Raw genomic sequence first — 21583 nt, 5'->3', positions numbered from 1 at the left:
TGAGGCAACACCGGGGTGGAGGGTGGATGACAATGTTTAGCATGCCTGATTGTGTGGGAGTTGGATCAGGACCTAAAGTATAACAGTTATATTACACATTGCCCTCTATGTAGCTACATTGTCCCCTATGTAGACATATCACATTGCCCTCTATGTAGCTACATTGTCCCCTATGTAGACATATCACATTACCCTCTATGTAGCTACATTGTTCCCTATGTAGACATATCACATTGCCTTCTATGTCGCTACATTGTCCCCTATGGAGACATATCACATTGCCCTCTATGTAGCTACATTGTCCCCTATGTAGACATATCACATTACCCTCTATGTAGCTACATTGTTCCCTATGTAGACATATCACATTGCCCTCTATGTCGCTACATTGTCCCTTATGGAGACATATCACATTGCCCTCTATGTAGCTACATTGTCCCCTATGTAGACATATCACATTGCCCTCTATGTAGCTACATTGTTCCCTATGTAGACATATCACATTGCCCTCTATGTAGCTACATTGTTCCCTATGTAGACATATCACATTACCCTCTATGTAGCTACATTGTTCCCTATGTAGACATATCACATTGCCCTCTATGTAGCTACATTGTCCCCTATGTAGACATATCACATTACCCTCTATGTAGCTACATTGTTCCCTATGTAGACATATCACATTGCCCTCTATGTCGCTACATTGTCCCCTATGGAGACATATCACATTGCCCTCTATGTAGCTACATTGTTCCCTATGTAGACATATCACATCACATTGCCCTCTACAGATGGTTAGCTAGTAGCTACATAGAGGGCAATGTGATATGTCTACAGATTGTTAGCTAGTAGCTACATAGAGAGCAATGTGATATGTTTACAGATATATAAACATATCACATTGCCCTCTATGTAGCTACTAGCTAACCATCTGTAGACATATCACATTGCCCTCTATGTAGCTACTAGCTAACCATCTGTAGACATATCACATTGCCCTCTATGTAGCTACTAGCTAACCATCTGTAAACATATCACATTGCCCTCTATGTAGCTACTAGCTAACCATCTGTAGACATATCACATTGCCCTCTATGTAGCTACTAGCTAACCATCTGTAGACATATCACATTACCCTCTATGTAGCTACTAGCTAACCATCTGTAGACATATCACATTGTCCTCTATGTAGCTACTAGCTAACCATCCGTAGACATATCACATTACCCTCTATGTAGCTACTAGCTAACCATCTGTAGACATATCATAGAGATGGAGAGGGAGAGGGAGATGGAGAGAGAGAGACAGAGAGAGACAGAGAGAGAGACAGAGAGAGAGAGACAGAGACACCGAGAGAGAGAGACAGACAGAGACAGAGAGACAGAGACAGAGAGACAGAGCGAGCGAGAGAGATACAGGACTCTCCAGTAGATGAAGAGAGACTCACCTTTTTGGTGCAGAAACATTTAACACACTAGGATACATGACATATTTCTGTTGTCTGACTATAAACTCTATCTGCTGATGAAATACTTATTGAGATATAGTGTAGAATAGATAACGGATAGAAATGAAACTCTTCCAACTTGCAGTTTGGAGAAATGTGATTATGAGTGAGTTGTAGAAGATATTTCATACGGTCTAAATGAGTTCCCTACTGTAGGAACACTGATTTAACTGTTTCAGTCGTCAGTCACCCAGAGTCACTAAATGAATTCCCTACTGTAGGAACACTGATTTAACTGTTTCAGTCGTCAGTCACCCACAGTCACTAAATGAGTTCCCTACTGTAGGAACACTGATTTAACTATTTCAGTCGTCAGTCACCCGCAGTCACTAAATGAGTTCCCTACTGTAGGAACACTGACTTAACTATTTGAGTCGTCAGTCACCCACAGTCACTAAATGAGTTCCCTACTGTAGGTACACTGACTATTTCAGTCGTCAGTCACCCACAGTCACTAAATGAGTTCCCTACTGTAGGAACACTGACTGTTTCAGTCGTCAGTCACCCACAGTCACTAAATGAGTTCCCTACTGTAGGAACACTGACTGAACTATTTGAGTCGTCAGTCACCCACAGTCACTAAATGAGTTCCCTACTGTAGGAACACTGACTATTTCAGTCGTCAGTCACCCACAGTCACTAAATGAGTTCCCTACTGTAGGAACACTGACTGTTTCAGTCGTCAGTCACCCACAGTCACTAAATGAGTTCCCTACTGTAGGAACACTGACTGAACTATTTGAGTCGTCAGTCACCCGCAGTCACTAAATGAGTTCCCTACTGTAGGAACACCGACTGAACTATTTCAGTCGTCAGTCACCCACAGTCACTAAATGAGTTCCCTACTGTAGGAACACTGACTGTTTCAGTCGTCAGTCACCCACAGTCACTAAATGAGTTCCCTACTGTAGGAACACTGACTGAACTATTTCAGTCGTCAGTCACCCACAGTCACTAAATGAGTTCCCTACTGTAGGAACACTGACTGAACTATTTGAGTCGTCAGTCACCCACAGTCACTAAATGAGTTCCCTACTGTAGGAACACCGACTTAACTATTTGAGTCGTCAGTCACCCACAGTCACTAAATGAGTTCCCTACTGTAGGAACACTGACTATTTCAGTCGTCAGTCACCCACAGTCACTAAATGAGTTCCCTACTGTAGGAACACTGACTGTTTCAGTCGTCAGTCACCCACAGTCACTAAATGAGTTCCCTACTGTAGGAACACCGACTTAACTATTTGAGTCGTCAGTCACCCACAGTTCGCCGTACACAGTCACTAAATGAGACACGGAACTGTAATCTCAGACACACCTCAATATCAGGCGTGGGATGAAATATATATTGTCTCTGAAAAGGTCGTGGAGGACAAAACCATCGAATAGGTTAGAGACAAACCTTATAATGAGATCCTGGGCGTTAGATTTACATTTGAGTCATTTAACAGACGCTTATATGCAGAGAGATTTACATAGTGAGCTCCTCTTAATGTAGAGAGGCAATACAATCACATACGAGTCACAGTCAAATCACAACTATAGGACGGAGATTACAGAGAGACTCCTCAGTGAAACTAGATTACAGAGAGACTCCTCAGTGAAACTAGATTACAGAGAGACTCCTCAGTGAAACTAGATTACAGAGAGACTCCTCAGTGAAACTAGATTACAGAGAGACTCCTCAGTGAAACTAGATTACAGAGAGACTCCTCAGTGAAACTAGATTACAGAGAGACTCCTCAGTAAAACTAGATTACAGAGAGACTCCTCAGTGAAACTAGATTACAGAGAGACTCCTCAGTGAAACTAGATTACAGAGAGACTCCTCAGTGAAACTAGATTACAGAGAGACTCCTCAGTGAAACTAGATTACAGAGAGACTCCTCAGTGAAACTAGATTACAGAGAGACTCCTCAGTGAAACTAGATTACAGAGAGACTCCTCAGTGAAACTAGATTACAGAGAGACTCCTCAGTGAAACTAGATTACAGAGAGACTCCTCAGTGAAACTAGATTACAGAGAGACTCCTCAGTGAAACTAGATTACAGAGAGACTCCTCAGTGAAACTAGATTACAGAGAGACTCCTCAGTGAAACTAGATTACAGAGAGACTCCTCAGTGAAACTAGATTACAGAGAGACTCCTCAGTGAAACTAGATTACAGAGAGACTCCTCAGTGAAACTAGATTACAGAGAGACTCCTCAGTGAAACTATAGGATGGAGATTACAGAGAGACTCCTCAGTGAAACTAGATTACAGAGAGACTCCTCAGTGAAACTAGATTACAGAGAGACTCCTCAGTGAAACTAGATTACAGAGAGACTCCTCAGTGAAACTAGATTACAGAGAGACTCCTCAGTGAAACTAGATTACAGAGAGACTCCTCAGTGAAACTAGATTACAGAGAGACTCCTCAGTGAAACTAGATTACAGAGAGACTCCTCAGTGAAACTAGATTACAGAGAGACTCCTCAGTGAAACTAGATTACAGAGAGACTCCTCAGTGAAACTAGATTACAGAGAGACTCCTCAGTGAAACTAGATTACAGAGAGACTCCTCAGTGAAACTAGATTACAGAGAGACTCCTCAGTGAAACTAGATTACAGAGAGACTCCTCAGTGAAACTAGATTACAGAGAGACTCCTCAGTGAAACTAGATTACAGAGAGACTCCTCAGTGAAACTAGATTACAGAGAGACTCCTCAGTAAAACTAGATTACAGAGAGACTCCTCAGTGAAACTAGATTACAGAGAGACTCCTCAGTGAAACTAGATTACAGAGAGACTCCCTCAGTGAAACTAGATTACAGAGAGACTCCTCAGTGAAACTAGATTACAGAGAGACTCCTCAGTGAAACTAGATTACAGAGAGACTCCTCAGTGTAACTAGATTACAGAGAGACTCCTCAGTGTAACTAGATTACAGAGAGACTCCTCAGTGAAACTAGATTACAGAGAGACTCCTCAGTGAAACTAGATTACAGAGAGACTCCTCAGTGAAACTAGATTACAGAGAGACTCCTCAGTGTAACTAGATTACAGAGAGACTCCTCAGTGAAACTAGATTACAGAGAGCCTCCTCAGTAAAACTAGATTACAGAGAGACTCCTCAGTGAAACTAGATTACAGAGAGACTCCTCAGTAAAACTAGATTACAGAGAGACTCCTCAGTGAAACTAGATTACAGAGAGACTCCTCAGTGAAACTAGATTACAGAGAGACTCCTCAGTAACTAGATTACAGAGAGACTCCTCAGTGAAACTAGATTACAGAGAGACTCCTCAGTGAAACTAGATTACAGAGAGACTCCTCAGTGAAACTAGATTACAGAGAGACTCCTCAGTGTAACTAGATTACAGAGAGACTCCTCAGTAAAACTAGATTACAGAGAGACTCCTCAGTAAAACTAGATTACAGAGAGACTCCTCAGTGAAACTAGATTACAGAGAGCCTCCTCAGTAAAACTAGATTACAGAGAGACTCCTCAGTGAAACTAGATTACAGAGAGACTCCTCAGTGAAACTAGATTACAGAGAGACTCCTCAGTGAAACTAGATTACAGAGAGACTCCTCAGTGTAACTAGATTACAGAGAGACTCCTCAGTGAAACTAGATTACAGAGAGACTCAGTGTAACTAGATTACAGAGAGACTCCTCAGTAAAACTAGATTACAGAGAGACTCCTCAGTGAAACTAGATTACAGAGAGACTCCTCAGTGTAACTAGATTACAGAGAGACTCCTCAGTGTAACTATAGGATGGAGATTACAGAGAGACTCCTCAGTGAAACTAGATTACAGAGAGACTCCTCAGTGAAACTAGATTACAGAGAGACTCCTCAGTGAAACTAGATTACAGAGAGACTCCTCAGTGAAACTAGATTACAGAGAGACTCCTCAGTGTAACTATAGGACGGAGATTACAGAGAGACTCCTCAGTGAAACTAGATTACAGAGAGACTCCTCAGTGTAACTATAGGACGGAGATTACAGAGAGACTCCTCAGTGAAACTAGATTACAGAGAGACTCCTCAGTGTAACTATAGGACGGAGATTACAGAGAGACTCCTCAGTGAAACTAGATTACAGAGAGACTCCTAAATGTAACTAGATTACAGAGAGACTCCTCAGTGAAACTATAGGATGGAGATTACAGAGAGACTCCTCAGTGAAACTAGATTACAGAGAGACTCCTCAGTGAAACTAGATTACAGAGAGACTCCTCAGTGAAACTAGATTACAGAGAGACTCCTCAGTGAAACTAGATTACAGAGAGACTCCTCAGTGAAACTAGATTACAGAGAGACTCCTCAGTGAAACTAGATTACAGAGAGACTCCTCAGTGAAACTATAGGATGGAGATTACAGAGAGACTCCTCAGTGTAACTAGATTACAGAGAGACTCCTCAGTGAAACTAGATTACAGAGAGACTCCTCAGTGTAACTATAGGACGGAGATTACAGAGAGACTCCTCAGTGTAACTAGATTACAGAGAGACTCCTCAGTGTAACTAGATTACAGAGAGACTCCTCAGTGAAACTAGATTACAGAGAGACTCCTCAGTGTAACTATAGGACGGAGATTACAGAGAGACTCCTCAGTGTAACTAGATTACAGAGAGACTCCTCAGTGTAACTAGATTACAGAGAGACTCCTCAGTGTAACTAGATTACAGAGAGACTCCTCAGTGAAACTAGATTACAGAGAGACTCCTCAGTGTAACTAGATTACAGAGAGACTCCTCAGTGTAACTAGATTACAGAGAGACTCCTCAGTGAAACTAGATTACAGAGAGACTCCTCAGTAAAACTAGATTACAGAGAGACTCCTCAGTGAAACTAGATTACAGAGAGACTCCTCAGTGTAACTAGATTACAGAGAGACTCCTCAGTGAAACTATAGGACGGAGATTACAGAGAGACTCCTCAGTGTAACTAGATTACAGAGAGACTCCTCAGTGAAACTAGATTACAGAGAGACTCCTCAGTGAAACTATAGGATGGAGATTACAGAGAGACTCCTCAGTGAAACTATAGGATGGAGATTACAGAGAGACTCCTCAGTGAAACTATAGGATGGAGATTACAGAGAGACTCCTCAGTGAAACTATAGGATGGAGATTACAGAGAGACTCCTCAGTGAAACTATAGGATGGAGATTACAGAGAGACTCCTCAGTGAAACTATAGGATGGAGATTACAGAGAGACTCCTCAGTGAAACTATAGGATGGAGATTACAGAGAGACTCCTCAGTGTAACTAGATTACAGAGAGACTCCTCAGTGAAACTAGATTACAGAGAGACTCCTCAGTGAAACTAGATTACAGAGAGACTCCTCAGTGAAACTAGATTACAGAGAGACTCCTCAGTGTAACTAGATTATAGAGAGACTCCTCAGTGAAACTAGATTACAGAGAGACTCCTCAGTGAAACTAGATTACAGAGAGACTCCTCAGTGAAACTAGATTACAGAGAGACTCCTCAGTGAAACTAGATTACAGAGAGACTCCTCAGTAAAACTAGATTACAGAGAGACTCCTCAGTGAAACTAGATTACAGAGAGACTCCTCAGTGTAACTAGATTACAGAGAGACTCCTCAGTGAAACTAGATTACAGAGAGACTCCTCAGTGAAACTAGATTACAGAGAGACTCCTCAGTGAAACTAGATTACAGAGAGACTCCTCAGTGAAACTAGATTACAGAGAGACTCCTCAGTGTAACTAGATTACAGAGAGACTCCTCAGTGTAACTATAGGATGGAGATTACAGAGAGACTCCTCAGTGAAACTAGATTACAGAGAGACTCCTCAGTGAAACTAGATTACAGAGAGACTCCTCAGTGAAACTAGATTACAGAGAGACTCCTCAGTGAAACTAGATTACAGAGAGACTCCTCAGTGAAACTAGATTACAGAGAGACTCCTCAGTAAAACTAGATTACAGAGAGACTCCTCAGTGAAACTAGATTACAGAGAGACTCCTCAGTGAAACTAGATTACAGAGAGACTCCTCAGTGAAACTAGATTACAGAGAGACTCCTCAGTGAAACTAGATTACAGAGAGACTCCTCAGTGAAACTAGATTACAGAGAGACTCCTCAGTGAAACTAGATTACAGAGAGACTCCTAAGTGGGGTAAATTGTTAAAGATCGTAGTGTAGTGAGAGGGAGTCTGCTGTCCTCTGGGGAGTGTGTGACGGGGGTAATGTACTGTCCTCTGGGGAGTGTGTGACGGGGTAATGTACTGTCCTCTGGGGAGTGTGTGACGGGGGTAATGTACTGTCCTCTGGGCAGTGTGTGACGGGGTAATGTACTACTGTCCTCTGGGGAGTGTGTGACGGGGTAATGTACTACTGTCCTCTGGGGAGTGTGTGACGGGGTAATGTACTGTCCTCTGGGCAGTGTGTGACGGGGTAATGTACTGTCCTCTGGGGAGTGTGTGACGGTGGTAATGTACTGTCCTCTGGGCAGTGTGTGACGGGGTAATGTACTACTGTCCTCTGGGGAGTGTGTGACGGGGTAATGTACTGTCCTCTGGGCAGTGTGTGACGGGGTAATGTACTACTGTCCTCTGGGGAGTGTGTGACGGGGGTAATGTACTGTCCTCTGGGCAGTGTGTGACGGGGTAATGTACTGTCCTCTGGGGAGTGTGTGACGGTGGTAATGTACTGTCCTCTGGGGAGTGTGTGACGGGGTAATGTACTACTGTCCTCTGGGGAGTGTGTGACGGGGTAATGTACTGTCCTCTGGGGAGTGTGTGACGGGGGTAATGTACTGTCCTCTGGGGAGTGTGTGACGGGGTAATGTACTGTCCTCTGGGGAGTGTGTGACGGGGTAATGTACTGTCCTCTGGGGAGTGTGTGACGGGGGTAATGTACTGTCCTCTGGGTAGTGTGTGACGGGGGTAATGTACTGTCCTCTGGGGAGTGTGTGACGGGGGTAATGTACTGTCCTCTGGGGAGTGTGTGATGGGGGTAATGTACTGTCCTCTGTGGAGTGTGTGACGGGGGTAATGTACTACTGTCCTCTGGGGAGTGTGTGACGGGGGTAATGTACTGTCCTCTGTGGAGTGTGTGACGGGGGTAATGTACTACTGTCCTCTGGGGAGTGTGTGACGGGGGTAATGTACTGTCCTCTGGGGAGTGTGTGACGGGGGTAATGTACTACTGTCCTCTGGGGAGTGTGTGACGGGGGTAATGTACTGTCCTCTGGGGAGTGTGTGACGGGGGTAATGTACTACTGTCCTCTGGGGAGTGTGTGACGGGGGTAATGTACTGTCCTCTGGGGAGTGTGTGACGGGGGTAATGTACTGTCCTCTGGGGAGTGTGTGACGGGGGTAATGTACTGTCCTCTGGGGAGTGTGTGACGGGGGTAATGTACTGTCCTCTGGGGAGTGTGTGACGGGGGTAATGTACTGTCCTCTGGGGAGTGTGTGACGGAGGTAATGTACTGTCCTCTGTGGAGTGTGTGACGGGGTAATGTACTGTCCTCTGGGGAGTGTGTGACGGGGGTAATGTACTACTGTCCTCTGGGGAGTGTGTGACGGGGGTAATGTACTACTGTCCTCTGGGGAGTGTGTGACGGGGGTAATGTACTACTGTCCTCTGGGGAGTGTGTGACGGGGGTAATGTACTACTGTCCTCTGGGGAGTGTGTGACGGGGTAATGTACTGTCCTCTGGGGAATGTGTGACTGGGGTAATGTACTACTGTCCTCTGGGGAGTGTGTGACGGGGTAATGTACTGTCCTCTGGGGAATGTGTGACTGGGGTAATGTACTACTGTCCTCTGGGGAGTGTGTGACGGGGGTAATGTACTACTGTCCTCTGGGGAGTGTGTGACGGGGGTAATGTACTGTCCTCTGGGGAGTGTGTGACAGGGGTAATGTACTGTCCTCTGGGGAGTGTGTGACGGGGGTAATGTACTGTCCTCTGGGGAGTGTGTGACGGGGTAATGTACTACTGTCCTCTGGGGAGTGTGTGACGGGGGTAATGTACTGTCCTCTGGGGAGTGTGTGACGGGGGTAATGTACTGTCCTCTGGGGAGTGTGTGACGGGGGTAATGTACTGTCCTCTGGGGAGTGTGTGACGGGGTAATGTACTGTCCTCTGGGGAATGTGTGACTGGGGTAATGTACTGTCCTCTGGGGAATGTGTGACTGGGGTAATGTACTACTGTCCTCTGGGGAGTGTGTGACGGGGGTAATGTACTACTGTCCTCTGGGGAGTGTGTGACGGGGGTAATGTACTGTCCTCTGGGGAGTGTGTGACGGGGGTAATGTACTGTCCTCTGGGGAGTGTGTGACGGGGGTAATGTACTGTCCTCTGGGGAGTGTGTGACGGGGGTAATGTACTGTCCTCTGGGGAGTGTGTGACGGGGGTAATGTACTACTGTTCTTTGGGGAGTGTGTGACGGGGTAATGTAACTCACTTCTGGAAGATCTTGGATCGTTTGTCGCTGGAGAAGTTCTCAAGCTGCAAGGACTCCTGGGTAAGATACGCCACGGCAAGGTGGAAGTAGTTGTTCCACAGCTGAGAGGAGAGAGGAGAGAAGGAAGAGGGAGGAGAGAGGAGAGGGAGGAGAGAGGTGAGAAGGGGGCGATAGGGAGGAGAGAGGTGAGAAGGGAGGAGAGAGGAGAGAAGGGAGGAGAGAAGAGAGAAGGGAGGAGAGGGGAGGAGAGAAGGGAGAAGGGAGGAGAGAAGGGAGGAGAGAGGAGAGAAGGGAGGAGAGAGGAGAGAAGGGAGGAGAGAGGAGAGAAGGGAGAAGAGGGGAGGAGAGAAGGGAGAAGGGAGGAGAGAGGAGAGAAGGGAGGAGAGAGGAGATAAGGGAGGAGAGAGGAGAGGAGGAAGGAGATAAGAGAGGAGAGAAGGGAGGAGAGAGAGCGAGAGAAGGGAGGAGAGAGGAGAGAGGAGAGAGGAGAGAGGAGAGAGGAGGAAGGAGAGAAGGGAGGAGAGAGGAGAGAGGAGAGAAGGGAGGAGAGAGGAGAGAGGAGAGATGAGAGGAGAGATGAGAGAAGGGAGGAGAGAAGGGAGGAGAGAGGAGAGAAGGGAGGAGAGAGGAGAGCAGGGAGGAGAGAAGGGAGAAGGGAGGAGAGAAGGGAGGAGAGAGGAGAGAAGGGAGGAGAGAGGAGAGAAGGGAGGAGAGGGGAGGAGAGAGGAGAGAAGGGAGGAGAGAGGAGAGAGGAGAGAGGAGAGAGGAGAGAGGAGGAAGGAGAGAAGGGAGGAGAGAGGAGAGAAGGGAGGAGAGAGAGCGAGAGAAGGGAGGAGAGAGGAGAGAGGAGAGAGGAGATAAGGGAGGAGAGAGGAGATAAGGGAGGAGAGAGGAGAGGAGGAAGGAGAGAAGGGAGGAGAGAGGAGAGAAGGGAGGAGAGAAGGGAGGAGAGAGGAGAGGAGGGAGGAGAGAGAGCGAGAGAAGGGAGAAGGGAGGAGAGAGAGCGAGAGAAGGGAGGAGAGAAGGGAGGAGAGAGGAGAGGAGAGAGGAGAGGAGGAAGGAGAGAAGGGAGGAGAGGAGAGAGGAGAGAGGAGAGGAGGAAGGAGAGAAGGGAGGAGAGAAGGGAGGAGAGAAGGGAGGAGAGAGGAGAGAGGGAGGAGAGAAGGGAGAAGAGAGGAGAGGACAGAGGAGAGAAGGGAGGAGAGAGGAGAGACGGGAGGAGAGAGGAGAGAAGAGAGGAGAGAGGAGTGGAGGAAGGAGAGAAGGGAGGAGAGGAGAGAGCGAGAGGTCCATATTACCAGGTTGTCACAGCAATAACAATCTCTTCCTGTAGATATCTATAACCAATCAGAACATTCTATACTAGACTCTGCCCTTCCCTTCCTTCAGCAGAAACCCAGAGGCACCAACACACAGACTACAACATGACTTAGATTCCGAGAGGCATATTCCTTCTATTAAGAGATGGTGTCGCCGGACAAATGATCCATGTGCCCTTTAGTTGTTGATGAAGATATTTAAAGTAACAGAATTCAGCAGATCGTTTCAGTGTTATTAGGAGACGCGTGAACTTTGTCATAATGAAGACATGCCCTGAAGGCTTTAAAAAGCTGCCGAGACCCTCGTCTGCCGTTAAATAGTTACCAGCGTTAAAATTATTCCATATGTGACAGATTTGAAATGTAGGAAAAAGGAGCAGCGATGCCTTGAAGAGACGAGATAAAATATTCCCGAAATGGCTTTTTTTTAAATCACAGCTCATTATACAGTAATTTAAGCGTACCGCTGTCAAAACGTTTTTTATGCTAATCTCGTTTTAGTGCTGTAGAGTTCAACCCCTTTTGTTAAGAGAATTCAAATGACCACGGGAGTCCCAAACGGTACCCTATTCTCTATTTAGTGCACTACTTCGGACCAGAGCCCTAGTCAAAAGTAGTGCACTACATAGGGGGATACATTGTCATTTGGGACACAACCCCTACTATTACAGAGCCTTCAGAGAGTATGCATATACCCCTGGACTTATTCCACATGTTGTTACAGTCTGAATTCAACATGGATTAAATGGATGTCTTTTCTCACCCATCTACACACAATACCTCACAATACCCCACAATACACCACAATACCTCACAATACCTCACAATACCCCACAAACCCCACAATACCCCACAATACCCCACAATACCCCACAATACCCCACAATACCCCACAATACCTCACAATACCCCACAATACCCCACAATACCCCACAATACCCCACAATACCCCACAAACCCCACAATACCCCACAATACCCCACAATACCCCACAATACCCCACAATACCTCACATACCCCACAATGCCCCACAATGACAAGCGAACATTTTAGTCATGTGCCCTTCAGGGTGACTAAACAGAACTTGAAATATTTGTGAATTTGGTTCACACACAATTTACTAAGATCTCTATAAAGCCATTTTCCCTCCCTTGATCCTTCGCTTGAAACAGGATCTTGAGTGCTGGGATTTACTTTCTCTTTCCTTGATTTGGGGATCGACGAGTGCGCACAGCTGTCATCGAGGCAAAGGGTGTCTACTTTAAATAATCTTAATTATAAAATATATTTTTATTTGCTTAACACTTTTCTGGTTAATACATGATTCCATATGTGTTATTTCAGAGTTTTGATGTCTTCACTATTATTCTACAATGTAGAAAATAGTAAAAATAAAGAAAAACCCTTGAATTAGTAGGTATGTCCAAACTTTGACTGGTACTGTATATATCCTTTTTTTTATCCAAATATTTTCTACCTGCAGGCTGCCATGTTTTTATTTGTTGGCTTTATGTAGGCTATTTTACCATATTTGGCAATGGCATTAGAAGTTACTTTTTAGGTTTGTATCATTTTCATTTAGATTTGGATAGAATTGAGATTAACCACATGGTAATGATTTTGAGATATGAAGAAGATATTATAAATTCAAGTAAAATGTTTCACGAAAATGTGCATATGAAAACCATAACTGGCAGATTGGTAGAAATGCTAAGTTAAATTGACATTCCACATGAGAAATGTAGCCGATTCCTCATGTAGCCTATTACCAGCTACTTCAGGAGAGTAATGGCAGAATCTGCGAAAGTCAGCAGGAGGAGAATAGTTGGGTCAGGTTAAGGTTGTTTTATTCTAGTTATCTCGATCTCTGGCTCCCTCTTGAGGCATTTGCCTAATTTAATCAAACTGTAAGCTTAAAACCTGTTGAGGATGGGGGCGCTGTTGAGACTATTTATGCTAATCGGGTAATTTTTGAAACGGCTTCCCACAAAATCCTTGATCGTACAATGTGCATATTATTATTATTATTGGATAGAAAACAGTCTATAGTTTCTATAGGAGTTGAAATTTTGTCTCTAAGTGGAACAGAGCCCATTCTACAGCAATTTCCCTGACATGGAGTCAGATTTCAGAAATGTTGGCCACTGTTCTGGAGTCAGTTAAAAGGGCACTGTTATTGCTATGACTATACGGACACTGCTTACGTCTTCCCCTGGATGCCTTTACGTGATGACGATTTCAATGGGGTCGATTGCGCGTTCACAGGCACTATAAATTAAAAAACCCTGTAGCTAGCAAGTCTTTTCTTGGTGCGTAACGCGCGTGGAGGACACCGACCCGCTCCTGTTCCAAGCGTTAGTTTAGCCTGTTATATTTCTCCGGTCATCTTTTTACTCGTTATAGGAGTTAAAAACATCATAAGGTAGTTAATTTAAAGCGTTTTATAGCAATTTATATCCGTTTAGTGCGATTTTGGGAATTTATTTTTGAAACGCTGTGAATAGCTGGGCACGCTTTTCAGTTCATCCCGAACGCAGTTGGCATTTCCACATGGAGAGAGGACAGCTTTCCACCAAAAGACGATTACTCCCAAGAAAGGATCCTTTGCCCAAGATACTGATGGAAGAACAGCTCAAAGTAGGACATTTTTATTATGATAAATCGTGTTTCTGTCGAAAAATTTTAGTGGCTTAGGACGCCATGTTTTTTGACGTAGCTTCGCTTGGCGCAAACTGTATTGAAAAGTAAGGATAAATTAAAAAATGTAATTCCGCAATTGTATTAAGAATTAAATTGTCTATCAATCCCTGTCCACCCTATATTTTTTAGTCACGTTTATGAGTATTTATGTATAAGAGTAGATCACTGTCTAAGTGGCGCAAGGACATTTTCTGACCAGCTGAGCTACATTTCACATTGTCTAACCATGATTTTGGTGGCTAAATATAAACATTTTCGATCAAACTCTATATGGATTGTGTAATATGATGTTACAGGAGTGTCATCTGAAGAATTCTGAGAAGGTTAGTGAAAAAATTTATATATTTTTGGCGATGTTGACGTTATCGCCCACTTTGGATAGAATCAATGCTGGGCTGCTATGTGCTATGTGCTATGCTAATATAACGATTTATTGTGTTTTCGCTGTAAGACACTTAGAAAATCTGAAATATTGTCTGTATTCACAGGATCTGTGTCTTTCGATTAGTGTATGCTGTGTATTTTTACGAAATGTTTGATGATTAGTAAGTAGGTAAACACGTTGCTCATAGTAATTATTCTAGTCCATTTGTGACGGTGGGTGCAATTGTAACCTATGCCATCTACCTGAAATATGCACTTTTTTCTAACAAAACCTATCCCATACCATAAATATGTTATCAGACTGTCATCTGATGAGTTTTTTTCTTGTTTAGGGGCTATAAATATCTTAGTTTAGCCGAATTGGTGATAGCTACTGGTGTTGGTGGACAAATAAAAGATGGTGGATTATGCTAATGTGTTTTTAGGTAATAGATGTACATCTTTACATATTGTGTCTTCCCTGTAAAACATTTTAAAAATCGGACATGTTGACTGGATTCACAAGATCTGTGTCTTTCATTAGCTGTATTGGACTTTAATGTGTGAAAGTTAAATATTTTAAAAAATATATTTTTTTAATTTCGCGGCACTGGTTTTTCAGTGGGGGGGGGGGGGGATGTGTGTGCCGCTAGTGGCACGCTCATCCTAGACAGGTTAAAGCATCAGACAAGCTCAATACATATAGCTGATTTTATTAAAACACATTGGGTGTGACTATATATGGAAAAATACACATTTTTATTTTTTTATTATTATTATTATTTTGTTATCCCCTTTTCTCCCCAATTTTCGTGGTATCCAATCGCTAGTAATTACTATCTTGTCTCATCGCTACAACTCCCGTACGGGCTCGGGAGAGACGAAGGTCGAAAGCCATGCGTCCTCCGAAGCACAACCCAACCAAGCCGCACTGCTTCTTTAACACAGCGCGCCTCCAACCCGGAAGCCAGCCGCACCAATGTGTCGGAGGAAACACCGTGCACCTGGCCCCCTTGGTTAGCGCGCACTGCGCCCAGCCCGCCACAGGAGTCGCTGGAGCGCGATGAGACAATGATATCCCTACCGGCCAAACCCTCCCTAACCCGGACGACGCTAGCCCAATTGTGCGTCGCCCCACGGACCTCCCGGTCGCGGCCGGCTGCGACAGAGCCTGGGCGCGAACCCAGAGACTCTGGTGGCGCAGTTAGCACTGCGATGCAGTGCCCTAGACCACTGCCCCACCCGGGAGGCCCCGGAAAAATACACATTTTAAACATTTTAGCAATTGATTGGTCGAAAGAACAGACAACTTTGGGGTGACCAAGATTTTTAGGGGTCGGGACAGCCCTAAAATAACCATACATTTTACAGTTCATTAACAGTATTCATCCAGTGTTTTTGACGAAAGAGCTTGCTCCGCTAAGTGTCAGCAATAAATAATATTGAAGGCAATCAAGTCACCGTTCTGAACCGTCTTTAATGATTTCCCTGTTCCACCAGTCTCGTTAAGCTCTCCTAATGCAGTGCAAGACTCGTGAAAGAAAACGATACATAAACATACATTTGATATTAGATTGACATAATTCAACCAGTCGTCAGGTCTGGCAGATTAGCCTGATGGAGTAACAGTATTTATTTTTTAACAAACTGAGGCTTTAAAGAGTGGTGAGCTTACCTGAAGCTCAAAGTTGGTCTGATCCAGGAACTTCTTGTTTAACACGGCTGCATACTGATTAATGGCCCTCAGGAACACTCTGAAAGAGATGAGACATCTGGTTTAGATTCATACTGATTAATGGCCCTCAGGAACACTCTGAAAGAGATCAGACACATCTGGTTTAGATCCATACTGATTAATGGCCCTCAGGAACACTCTGAAAGAGATGAGACATCTGGTTTAGATCCATACTGATTAATGGCCCTCAGGAACACTCTGAAAGAGATCAGACACATCTGGTTTAGATCCATACTGATTAATGGCCCTCAGGAACACTCTGAAAGAGATGAGACATCTGGTTTAGAGCCATACTGATTAATGGCCCTCAGGAACACTCTGAAAGAGATGAGACATCTGGTTTAGATTCATACTGATTAATGGCCCTCAGGAACACTCTGAAAGAGATCAGACACATCTGGTTTAGATCCATACTGATTAATGGCCCTCAGGAACACTCTGAAAGAGATGAGACATCTGGTTTAGATCCATACTGATTAATGGCCCTCAGGAACACTCTGAAAGAGATGAGACATCTGGTTTAGATTCATACTGATTAATGGCCCTCAGGAACACTCTGAAAGAGATGAGAGAGACATCTGGTTTTGATCCGTACTGATTAATGGCCCTCAGGAACACTCTGAAAGAGATCAGAGACATCTGGTTTAGATCCATACTGATTAATGGCCCTCAGGAACACTCTGAAAGAGATCAGATTCCACCCTACATATCACCACCTCATTACTATGTTCCACCCTACATATCAACACATCATTACTATGCTCCACCCTACATATCACCACCTCATTACTATGCTCCACCCTACATATCACAACCCCGTTACTATGTTCCACCCTACATATCACCACCTCATTACTATGATCCACCCTACATATCACCACCTCATTACTATGTTCCACCCTACATATCAACACATCATTACTATGCTCCACCCTACATATCACCACCTCATTACTATGCTCCACCCTACATATCACAACCTCGTTACTATGTTCCACCCTACATATCACCACCTCATTACTATGATCCACCCTACATATCACCACCTCATTACTATGTTCCACCCTACATATCGCCATATCATTACGATGTTCCACCCTACATATCACCACCTCATTACTATGTTCCACCCTACATATCACCACCTCATTACTATTTTCCACCCTACATATCACCATATCATTACCATGCTCCACCTCCCCCCTACATATCACCATATCATTACTATGTTCCCCCCTACATATCACCACCGCATTACTATGCTCCACCCTACATATCACCATATCATTACTATGCTCCACCTCCCCCCTACATATCACCATCTCATTACTATGTTCCACCCTACATATCAGCACCTCATTACTATGTTCCACCCTACATATCGCCATATCATTACGATGTTCCACCCTACATATCACCACCTCATTACTATGCTCCACCCTACATATCACCACCTCATTACTATGCTCCACCCTACATATCACCACCTCATTACTATGTTCCCCCCTACATATCACCACCTCATTACTATGTTCCACCCTACATATCACCACCTCATTACTATGTTCCACCCTACATATCACCACCTCATTACTATGTTCCACCCTACATATCACCACCTCATTACTATGTTCCATCTCCCCCTACATTTCACCACCTCATTACATTGTTCCACCCCCACCCTACATATCACCACCTCATTACTATGTTCCACCCCCACCCTACATATCACCACCTCATTACTATGTTCCACCGTACATATCACCACCTCATTACTATGCTCCACCCAACATATCACCACCTCATTACTATGCTCTACCCTACATATCACCACCTCATTACTATGCTCCACCCTACATATCACCACCTCATTACTATGTTCCACCATACATATCACCACCTCATTACTATGTTCCACCCTACATATCACCACCTCATTACTATGCTCCACCCTACATATCACCACCTCATTACTATGTTCCACCCTACATATCACCACCTCATTACTATGTTCCACCCTACATATCACCACCTCATTACTATGTTCCACCCTACATATCACCACCTCATTACTATGCTCCACCCCCACCCTACATATCACCATATCATTACTATGTTCCACCCTACATATCACCACCTCATTACTATGCTCCACCCCCACCCTACATATCACCATATCATTACTATGTTCCACCCTACACATCACCACCTCATTACTATGCTCCACCCCCACCCTACATATCACCATATCATTACTATGTTCCACCCTACATATCACCACCTCATTACTATGTTCCACCCTACATATCACCACCTCATTACTATGTTCCACCCTACATATCACCACCTCATTACTATGCTCAACCCCCACCCTACATATCACCATATCATTACTATGTTCCACCCTACATATCACCACCTCATTACTATGCTCCACCCCCACCCTACATATCACCATATCATTACTATGTTCCACCCTACACATCACCACCTCATTACTATGCTCCACCCCCACCCTACATATCACCATATCATTACTATGTTCCACCCTACATATCACCACCTCATTACTATGTTCCACCCTACATATCACCACCTCATTACTATGTTCCACCCTACATATCACCACCTCATTACTATGCTCTACCCTACATATCACCACCTCATTACTATGCTCCACCCCCACCCTACATATCACCAAATCATTACTATGCTCCACCCTACATATCACCACCTCATTACTATGTTCCACCCTACATATCACCACCTCATTACTATGTTCCACCCCCACCCTACATATCACCATATCATTACTATGTTCCACCCTACATATCACCACCTCGTTACTATGCTCCACCCTATATATCACCACCTCATTACTATGCTCTACCCTACATATCACCACCTCATTACTATGCTCCACCCTACATATCACCACCTCATTACTATGTTCCACCATACATATCACCACCTCATTACTATGTTCCACCCTACATATCACCACCTCATTACTATGCTCCACCCTACATATCACCACCTCATTACTATGTTCCACCCTACATATCACCACCTCATTACTATGTTCCACCCCCACCCTACATATCACCATATCATTACTATGTTCCACCCTACATATCACCACCTCGTTACTATGTTCCACCCTACATATCACCACCTCATTACTATGCTCTACCCTACACATCACCACCTCATTACTATGCTCCACCCCCACCCTACATATCACCATATCATTACTATGTTCCACCCTACATATCACCACCTCATTACTATGTTCCACCCTACATATCACCACCTCATTACTATGTTCCACCCCCACCCTACATATCACCATTCATTACTATGTTCCACCCTACATATCACCACCTCGTTACTATGTTCCACCCTACATATCACCACCTCATTACTATGCTCTACCCTACACATCACCACCTCATTACTATGCTCCACCCCCACCCTACATATCACCATATCATTACTATGTTCCACCCTACATATCACCACCTCATTACTATGTTCCACCCTACATATCACCACCTCATTACTATGCTCTACCCTACACATCACCACCTCATTACTATGCTCCACCCCCACCCTACATATCACCATATCATTACTATGTTCCACCCTACATATCACCACCTCATTACTATGTTCCACCCTACATATCACCACCTCATTACTATGTTCCACCCTACATATCACCACCTCATTACTATGTTCCACCCTACATATCACCATATCATTACTATGTTCCACCCTACATATCACCACCTCATTACTATGTTCCACCCTACATATCACCATATCATTACTATGTTCCACCCTACATATCACCACCTCATTACTATGCTCCACCTCCCCCCTACATATCAACACCTCATTACTATGTTCCACCCTACATATCACCACCTCATTACTATGTTCCACCCTACATATCACCATATCATTACTATGCTCCACCCTACAGTACATCAGGATATGTGTTCAGCCTATAGGCTACTACCTGCTACAGTATGGATTGGGTCAGTTTAATCTCCCACCAAACTTGTCAATTTTCTAGAATGTTGTCTAATTTAACAGGTTCAATCAAAAGGATTAGTGTGTTGGATGTAAGGGATTCATATTTCAGTTCGACCTGTGAATTACAAATCACCAGTACAAAAGACAGAGAGAGTCCAAATGCCCCAGATGAATTAAGTGATGACAAGTGATATCCCTTTAATCTCAGGTAATGGATTGTTTTTCTGTTTCTCTTCTTCTGCGTGAAACACAAATCTCTAGCGGCATGACCTGTCGACCCGCTGTGAGACAGACAGATAATGGGAATGAACTGTCATCAGGGCTCACAGAAGACCTGGTTCACAAAGGTCAAGCCAGTGGGGGGGGTAGATAACCACTGAGAATACTGTGTGTGTGCTGTCAGAGAACACCAGTCTGGATCAAACTGTGCGCAAGTGATTGAGAGAGACTGTGTTCACTCACATACGGGAGTACAAGGCACATCCAGGAAGTAGGCTGGAGAACACGTTATAAAGACGTTTTCAGATCTCTTTGATGATGTTTGACCTTCAAATGTGAATTTGTGCCACCTCAGCTCAGCCTATTAAAACAAAGGGGGAGGGGCCGCCGTTGCCCACTGATCAGCCAAATGTTCATTATAGATTGTCATGACAACAGAAACATCTGAACCCCGGGTATCTAACCTTAGAGAAGCTAGGTTAGCTCCGTCTCCCTCTCCCAGCCCCTCAGGGTGAGCGCCTCGGGGATCTAACCTGAGAGAAGCTAGGTTAGCTCCGTCTCCCTCTCCCAGCTCCTCAGGGTGAGAGCCTCGGGTATCTAACCTGAGAGAAGCTAGGTTAGCTCCGTCTCCCTCTCCCAGCTCCTCAGGGTGAGAGCCTCGGGTATCTAACCTGAGAGAAGCTAGGTTAGCTCCGTCTCCCTCTCCCAGCTCCTCAGGGTGAGAGCCTCGGGGATCTAACCTGAGAGAAGCTAGGTTAGCTCCGTCTCCCTCTCCCAGCTCCTCAGGGTGAGAGCCTCGGGTATCTAACCTGAGAGAAGCTAGGTTAGCTCCGTCTCCCTCTCCCAGCTCCTCAGGGTGAGAGCCTCGGGTATCTAACCTGAGAGAAGCTAGGTTAGCTCCATCTCCCTCTCCCAGCTCCTCAGGGTGAGAGCCTCGGGTATCTAACCTGAGAGAAGCTAGGTTAGCTCCGTCTCCCAGCCCCTCAGGGTGAGAGCCTCGGGTATCTAACCTGAGAGAAGCTAGGTTAGCTCCATCTCCCTCTCCCAGCTCCTCAGGGTGAGAGCCTCGGGTATCTAACCTGAGAGAAGCTAGGTTAGCTCCGTCTCCCAGCCCCTCAGGATGAGAGCCTTGGGTATCTAACCTGAGAGAAGCTAGGTTAGCTCCGTCTCCCAGCCCCTCAGGGTGAGAGCCTCGGGTATCTAACCTGAGAGAAGCTAGGTTAGCTCCGTCTCCCAGCCCCTCAGGGTGAGAGCCTCGGGTATCT

At 44.8% G+C, this 21583-nt stretch overlaps 1 protein-coding gene across 1 annotated transcript in view; it reads right to left on the bottom strand.

Annotated features, from left to right (window-relative positions):
• Window positions 1-16077, bottom strand: part of dock1 (dedicator of cytokinesis 1) — a gene marked incomplete at its 5' end in the record, with an annotated part of 169401 nt that extends 153324 nt beyond the window's left edge. Inside the window, 2 exon segments of the mRNA XM_055913173.1 lie at window positions 9942-10042; window positions 15999-16077. Of these exon segments, the coding sequence (XP_055769148.1) occupies window positions 9942-10042; window positions 15999-16077 (180 nt within the window).
• Window positions 16078-21583: the final 5506 nt, after the last annotated feature.

Source organism: Salvelinus fontinalis, unplaced genomic scaffold, assembly GCF_029448725.1.
Source record: "Salvelinus fontinalis isolate EN_2023a unplaced genomic scaffold, ASM2944872v1 scaffold_0271, whole genome shotgun sequence".
Classification (NCBI taxonomy): domain Eukaryota; kingdom Metazoa; phylum Chordata; class Actinopteri; order Salmoniformes; family Salmonidae; genus Salvelinus; species Salvelinus fontinalis.
Note: the sequence above shows the minus strand (reverse complement) of the source record. Positions and strands in the feature narration are given on the sequence as shown.